The sequence below is a fragment of the Cryptomeria japonica genome, chromosome 3, assembly GCF_030272615.1.
Source record: "Cryptomeria japonica chromosome 3, Sugi_1.0, whole genome shotgun sequence".
In the NCBI taxonomy this organism is placed as follows: Eukaryota; Viridiplantae; Streptophyta; class Pinopsida; order Cupressales; family Cupressaceae; genus Cryptomeria; species Cryptomeria japonica.
In genome coordinates this window covers 234376183-234384537 of record NC_081407.1, presented here as the reverse complement: position 1 = coordinate 234384537, position 8355 = coordinate 234376183, and the positions used below count along the sequence as shown (strand labels likewise).

At 42.8% G+C, this 8355-nt stretch overlaps 1 protein-coding gene across 1 annotated transcript in view; it reads right to left on the bottom strand.

Annotated features, from left to right (window-relative positions):
- Positions 1–836: 836 nt before the first annotated feature.
- Positions 837–8355, bottom strand: part of LOC131067225 (uncharacterized) — a 43486-nt gene continuing 35967 nt past the window's right edge. Inside the window, exon 4 of the mRNA XM_058002181.2 lies at positions 837–1311. Within this exon, the coding sequence (XP_057858164.2) occupies positions 1111–1311 (201 nt within the window). The 3' untranslated portion in view covers positions 837–1110. The remainder of the gene's footprint in view (positions 1312–8355) is intronic.

Sequence of the window (8355 nt, the reverse complement as noted above, 5' to 3'; positions counted from 1 at the left end):
ATCATTCAATGGGACATACATTACCAAGACGAACTGCTCTGACCACTGATATGGATTCCAAAAGATATCCATGGGACAACAATGCACTGTGAGAATATAGGCATGTAATATACGTGAAATCAATACTAACAATCAATCGTAGATGATAATAATTGATCAAAGAAAGATGCATAGATCAAAATTACAACTGGAACTAGAAATATTTATTTATGTGTGTTCCGCAGAAAGTATATTCTTGAGGGAGATGTATAGCTGTCTATATTCCACTAGCTACATTTATACCATGATTATGCTGTAAAATCTAATATTTCAAATGTAATGTAAAGTTTCAAAACTGTGAAGGATAAAGAATCATTATGAAGTTGAAACAGCTGTGCTTCCACATGACTCCTCACCTTCTAACGGTTGGGATGAATGACTGATTACAGCAATGAACAACTCCAAAGTAACCAAGAAACTCCAAATTACAAATGAAGAGCACATCCCCTATCCCCGACACTATCCCTGTCAACATACCCACAGTTTTTGGTGACTTCATTTATATATAATATAGATATACCTTTATCCATTTACTTGCATATCCTAATTTCAGTGGCATCCCCATCCCTATACCAGTACCCATATATGCACATCTCTATATGGTTATGGTAAATTCTCCTTTGATATGGAAACAATGCCATGCACAGATAAAACCTCTCATAACTAAAACAGATTCCACTCGAACTAGGACTAGAAAGGATAATTTCCTTAATAAGTAAAGGACTTGTGAGTTGTGAAAACTAAATAAGATAACAAATCTGAGGATACACTGAAAATGTGCCAACAAAAACAAGTCATTCACCACAAAGGAATAAGTAAATGTTTAGCTGTGACTATTTTCACAAGAAAGATTCATTCAAAAAATTCAAGCCAAACTAGTTCATCATCTAATAAACTACAGCAGTTCTCAATGAATAGCAAAACAGTGTTATCAGTCCAAAGAACAGTCAGTGCTTTCAGCATCCAAATGCTCTTTACAAAAATTAAACAGCTTCAATAAATAGCCGCCCAAGAATCTTAAAAAATCACCTCAATTTTTATTCCCGAATTCATTTCCTGTGCATAAAGAATTTACTGCCCTGTGATTTCTTCTGTGGTCAGAACCTTAGTGGTATGTGGATAGTTATCATCAAGTGGTAGATCCATATCTTTTACCTTGACAGTTTCTAAAGAGAAATAAACTGTGAGTGCAGCAACTATGTTTTCAAGAAAATTTTCCCTTGAAAATGACAAATCTTTCAAACAACAGATGAAATCACTGTGAGACCGCTCCTGTGAGGAAGCAAGACAAGAAGGATGATTTAGAAAAAGCAAATGCATAGGTGACTAGCATAGAAAAAATCATGAAAGACACTCTTTACTTTGGACACCTGTAGTTTTTAACTGATTGTAGCTTTATAAATAACCAAGTTAGATAAGCTTTACAACAAGAGAAAAAAGGAACAATGAATAAGTGATTTTGTAGTTTTTTTGCTAATCAGCCCAGTTTGAAGGTGGGAATCACTTGTATGAATTTGCCATATTTACAACAAAGATTTTAGAGAGAGCTACACCAAAGCATAACAAGCTAGGGGTTAAAGTTTACTTAGAAATAAAGACAATTGATAAGGCATATTTTGATAGATTGTTTATGGAGAGCAAAGCTAGATCTTATAAAATGCCAATACAAGTAGAATCTACAAAATCAGTGACTCCATCCACGGTTGTTAGTGGTACTAGTGTTGCTTCTACAAGAGGAAAGAATAAGACTGGTGGTAGTGAAAGGGCAGGGGAAGTTACAAGTATATTGAAAATGCAAGCACAAAGAGTCCAATGCCAAATTTTTATTTTCTCATGCCATCCTTTTTCATGTGTTAGCTTCTCCTTATTTTAAACACTCAAAGATTATGTCCGACCCTCATTTACCCTACTAAAAAACATAAACTAACATTACCCTCCTTGACAAAGAATATTCTAGGGTGAATATGGTGACGAACAACACAAGCCTAAATTGGATGAACACGGATGTAGTTGGCATAAAATGCAAATTGTTATGTTTGATAATTTCGGTTACTCGACAATGTATTAATTAATTGTATTAAGTGGGTTGTCACTCTCAAGTAGTTAATGCATCGGTTGGTTGATGGTTGTGTACCTCTCGTCAACCGCCAGGTATTTTAAATATGTCGTGTACCGCCAAGTAAGGTAGTACGATATAGTCAAATGAATTGAAATCCTTAGCCGACCATCTCTGGTCTTCTTCTCTGTAATAATTGCATGTGTGAATAAAGATATATTTTACTATTGTGTCTAGTATGCATTGTCATGTATATTATTATTCCTGTATTTAATTTATTAGTTGTATCGGTAAACATTTTAGCATTGTTGCCTTAAAACTTTAAAAGAAATCGGGTCAGCCTTGAGAAATTCATGTCCGTAGACCCCAATAAAGGTGAGAAGAGGCCACAAGGTGGTCAAGACCAAGTGATTAGGTGATTTGCCGACCCTCGGTTGGATGGAGTACAGGAACGAATAAAAGCCTGGAAGTACCCGGAGTGTTGGGATGCTAGAAGTGGACGTGTACAAGACACATGCATGGCCGAGAGTGCAAGGAAAGCACCGAAACGTGGCGATCAGAACAATCCACCCAGATTCGGCACACCTGGAAGTACCCGGAGTGTTGGGGATGCTGGAGGTGGACGTATAGAGGACGCGTGCATGGCCGAGAGTGCAAGGAAAGCACCGGAACGTAGCGGTCGAAACAGTCCCCCAAGTCCAGCACACAAGGGGATAAGCAGGTGAGAAACCAATTTGTGGGAACTTGTCCCTCGCCGAGGAACCGAGAATAAAGGGGCTTGAGCCAAAGACTTCTTTAGTACCTTCCGAGTGAAAACAATTATGAACACCCAAGAGAAGCAGAAACTCCCTAAATTTACAAGGGATGAATCGAAGGATCCGGTACGGCATTGTAAGACACGTATAACAATATGGGAGGCAAGTGGCCAAGATGACCACGATTATTGGTTGAAGGCATTTCCCGACACCCTTTGAGGAATCGCTATTGATTGGTACACAAACCTAGATGCTAAGGACAAGGCCGAGTGGAGTGAACTAAAGAAGGCATTTGAAGAGGAGTTCGGATGACAACAAGATCCTGGCTGAAATCTAAATACCAAGCAAGGGAAAATGAGAGTGTATGCGTTTACAACCGTAGGCTCAAAAAACTGTTGAACAAGATGGAGAACCAACCAACCGACGGGTTGAAGAAGAGGTGATTCACTGGGGGATTAATATCCTCGCTGCGCAAGAAGATGATAGTAGTGCCTTCGTCCTCGTACGTTGATGCTTACAATCGGGCAATGGACATCGAGATTGAAAACAAAACCTCCTCCCGAGGAAAGAGGAAGACCGACGATGATGAGAGCACCGAAGGTAGCAGTGACAAAGAATCCAAAACTGTATGAGCCCTTCAACAGGATATGTTGAGAATGATGAAAGCACTGAAGGCTGAAAAAGGAACCAATAAAGAAAGTAATGAACTATGGTGTATTGAATGCAAAAGCGAGGGGCACCCAAAAGGTAATTGTCCTAGAAATATGTTTTGTGAGATTTGCCAAGTGTTGGGGCATCCAATCAAGGAGTGTCCATACAATTTGAAGATGAGAAGTAAACAAGTACTCTTCACATAGGGAGAGTCCACTCCATTGGAACCACATAATGCATCGCCAGGTTATTGAGGGCGAAATCAAATACAATGACTCCAAAGGACGTCCTATCATATAGTGTCAACAATGTAGTAAATGGGGACACTTTAAGAGAGACTACAAAAATAAGAGAGACAACATACAACTATTGTGCAAATGGTGTGGACTTGGAAATAATGAAGATGCCGACTGCCCGAAGCGAAAGGGTATTAATATGTTGGATGTAGAGGAAAAAGATGAGGCAGTTTTGGCAATCATGAGAGCACAAATGAAGAAGGCAATGTACCCGAATGCTTGTACGGAGAAGGAACGGCTCCAAGAAGCTAGAGCCGAAGTAGAACAAGTGCTGGCGAAGGAACGAGTAACCTCCAATGGAATTGCAGGTATGTCATTGCGGGAGTCAGAGAAGAACAAGTCCGCCAGGTGCTATAGACAACCATACCCATCAAGGTGGCAAGCCATCTTCAAACTATGCCGCAATTGAGAATGGCAATTGCCAACACAATCATCCAGAAACAATCTAACCCACAAGAAGAGGAACTGACGGGAAAAACACTACCCAAAGGGAATGAGGCTAGTGATCCAATGTTGCTGATGATGAACATCGGGAGGAAGCTAACAATCATCGAGATGGAAATAATGGGGAAGAAGTTGACAAACACCATTGTCGATGGAGGCTCAAGAATAAACGTACTACCAAAAGACACCTGGAAATGTCTGGGGAAGCTGACGCTCTGGTCGTCAACCTTGCACTTGGTAGGTGCCGACCAACACAGCATCCAACCATTGGGAAAGTTGATGGCACAAAAACTAGTGATTGGGACACAACAATTTTTCTTGAACTTTGTCGTCATCCCATTATAGAAGAAGGCGTACGATGCACTCCTCGAGAGAGGATGGTTGATTACTGCCAAGGCAAATCATAATTGGAAGCAGAGCACACTCTCGATCGAAAGTGATGGGAGGAAGCACGTTATCAACTTGAGGAACCAGGCAGTGAGTGAAGAATTGGCATCCTCCGACTCAAAGTTCGAGGGTAGAGATTTTGGGATGGAGGGAGGACGGGAAACGATGGAACCTAATGCCAAAGGGGTGCTTGAACTGGAAGATTACTCTGAAGATGAGACGGGTTCTCTGAACGGGTTATTTCATTGGCAGATGGAGAATTACGAAGTCTTCCACCCCAACTGTAACATGTTACAGATTGGCGAAATTAAGGAAGCGCAAAGTCCGTACACAGGCCAAGTCTGAACATTATGTACAGGAACATGCTTGAGGGAACTATATGGGGTTAGGTCGTATGAGAAGGAGAAGAGAAGTTGGAGGAAGTTGTACGAGAGTGGAGGTGAGTTGTACGGACGAGGGAAGGGAAGACCGTACATAAGCAACATCAAAATATCGTATGATGGGAAACTGTATGAGTTGAAGTTGTATGCCACAGATGTCTGTAGGGTAACTTGCAATTCGTAGAAAGAATGGTTGTACGGGACGGGTGAGGAATCGTCACGACAGTACAGGGAAGAAGTGTCAAGACCATACGGGAACATTACACCGTACAAGGAGAAGATTGGAAGGTCGTACGACAAGAAGAGAATGAAACCGTACAAGGACTAGAGGAAGTCGTATAGGCAAGGACAAGTTGAGACTAGACCATATGCTGAAAGGATCAAGCAACTTGCCAAACCTAGCAACCAGTACAAAGGTATACGAAAGTTTGAATCGATAGAAGTGTCAAACACTTTGTACGTAAAGAATGTTGGCAGTAATATTGTACGAGAATAAAACCGTAGTTAATTAGGTAGTACTTTACTTTGTTAGTAATGTAACCGAGGGATGGTAGTTACGGGTGCGACGGTTGCCCCTCGCATCCCCTTGGTACCTTTATATACCATGGAAGGTAACTAGTAAAGACATATGATGGTTATGAATCGAAATAGTATCTCTTATATTTGCTTGATCTTATCTATTACCTATGGCATTATTGTTTCTCGTTAAGAATTCTATCTGTATGTTCTAAACTGTTCACCCAGAGGGTAAACATTTGCACCATTGTCGAAATTTATCCGAAGCACAGGAATATAGTACATGGCACATGGATAATGGGACAACCATTGCCCAAAGGGATGAGCAATAACCCTGACGAAGAACCTGAAGAACTGTTCGAGGGAGAACTAGCACTTATGAAAGATTTCTCCTACATCCTCCAGGTGGCGATCGAAACACACGTACGAAGAGAAGCCACCACCGAGGATGTTGTGTGGAGTGCGCTTGGTGTAAGCCTGGCGGTAAATCGTTTGATAAGCAACTTGCCCAACCTTTTGGCACAGGCATTTTTGGCTCTTCAAAACCGCAGGGAAGACACCTATCGAGAGAACTGATGCCAGCAAATCCTACGGGAGTTTCACGAGCGCCAAGAGGAGCGCAATGAAACTGAGCAAGGGGTAAATAATCCCTGAACTGTGTACGAGCGAAGGAGAATAAACAAGAACACCCCCACTGTAGTGACATAAATTGTATACGAGGGATGAATTAATAAAAGTGTTCTTTTCAATATGATGTCTTGTTCTATTTCATAAGGAGAATTTAGAATTAATGCCCAATCTGCTAAATAAGGACAAAACAAGAAGGAATACATAGGGGACTCTAAAGCCGCTCAACGAGCATTAATTCTCGAGCAACAAGCAGAACAAAGAAGAAGATTCAAGAGGATTGCCGAGGAAAGAAGTGACGCAAATGGCAGCAATGGCTCTGGCGAGGGCCAAGTTTTCATACTAATAGAAACCACCGAGAAACAGTTGGGGGACCTTTCCCTAACATTGGAAGAGATCCGTGACGGGAGTACGGTAGAGTCATACACGCCATACAGAGGTGCCGAGACCATGAGGGAAGACGAGACAGAGACCGAGAACAGAGAGGCGGAGGATACCGGTGCAACCGAAGATGTCGGGAGGACACAAGGTCACGGTAGTAGAAACAATTTGTTTGGTGCAGGCTCATCACACCCTAGTAGTCAAAGCAACTTGGTGGGGCCCAACGGACCAAATCTCAACGGAGTACCTTCGAGAGGACCAGTGTCTGGAGCAGGAGTTCCTGGAGGGACAAGTTCGAGTTCCAGAGGGCAGACCGGGCTGTCACCAAGAAACGTAATGGCAAATCGGCAAAAATTGTCGAAGTTCACCAAAGATGGGAAAGAAGACCTCGTACGGCATTGTCGTACACGTGAAACAATCTGGTCGGCCAATGGCGTGGCCGATAGGGCGAAATGGGTGGTGCAATTCCCCACCACCCTATGAGGAGTAGCCATCGATTGGTACTCAGATGTTGACAAAACCCAACTAACAACTTGGGATGAATTGCACGAAGCCTTCGAAAAGGAGTTTCGACTACTCAGAGATGATAATGAAATCGTAGTAGAAATCCTGAGCACCAAGCAAGGGAAAAGTGAGACCTTCCGAGCATATAGCCGACGCCTCAAAGAATTGTTGGGAAGAATGGATAACCAGCCCGGCGATAGGTTGAAGAAAAGGTGGTTTGTGGAGGGCTTAAAATTGTCACTCAGAAGGAAAATGAAAATTGTACCCCCCACATCCTACGTCGATGCCTATAACCGGGCAATGGACCTAGAGAGTGAAGGGAAGACATCCAGGAAAAAAAAGACAGATCCTTTGAAGAGGACTCCTCCGACGAAAGTAGCAACGACGAAGGGTCGAGTAAAAAGGTGCAAGCCCTTCAGAAGGATATGCATCGCATGATGAAGGAATTCAAGAGCATGAAGGGAAGCACCAACAAAAATGATGAAGTATGGTGCTCAGAATGTAAGGAGGAAGGTCACACGAAAGGCTCTTGTCCAAAAAAGGCCTTCTGTGATATTTGCCAAGTGTTGGGACACTCTACCAAAGAATGTCCCTACAACATGAAGACATGGGGGAACCAAGTGCTCTTCACCCAAGACCAGCCGTCAGCCACAACAGGCACATCGCAGCCTCAAGCCAACACCACAGCATCATCTGGCGGTTACAGAGGTAAACGAAGGGGAGGAAGAGGCAGCAATAATCAGAGTCGAATGTAGTATGATGCCAAGGGATGACCGATGATTTAGTATCGGGCATGCAACCAATGGAGACACTTTGCGCGGGATTGCCAAAAAGAGGAAACACCGCAACACTTGTGCAGATGGTGTGGTCTTGGAGACCACGATGAGACAAATTGCCCCAAGCCAGGGGTTAACCTCCTCAACATTGAGAAGACTGGTGATAAAGAAGTACTGGCAATCACCCGTGCTCAAACCAAAAAGGCCACTTATCCCGACCCCCGTACAGAGAAGGAGAGATTACGGGAAGCAAAAGCCAACATTGAGCGCGAGATGACAGCAGAACGACAGAACAATGCAGAGGTGGTGAGTACATCATCCTGTACTGAAGCCGAAAATAACATAATTGGGCAAATACTGCAGATGGAGGTGTCGATAAGAGTGAAGGACCTTCTAGACACAATGCCACAGCTAAGAACAGCACGTAGAGATGGGAATTCTCGGGGGTATCCTCAAAGACACCATCGTAGACGAAGGTTCGGGGGTGAATGTGTTACCGGAGGATACATGGAAGAAGCTCAGAAAGCCAGCACTATAGCCACC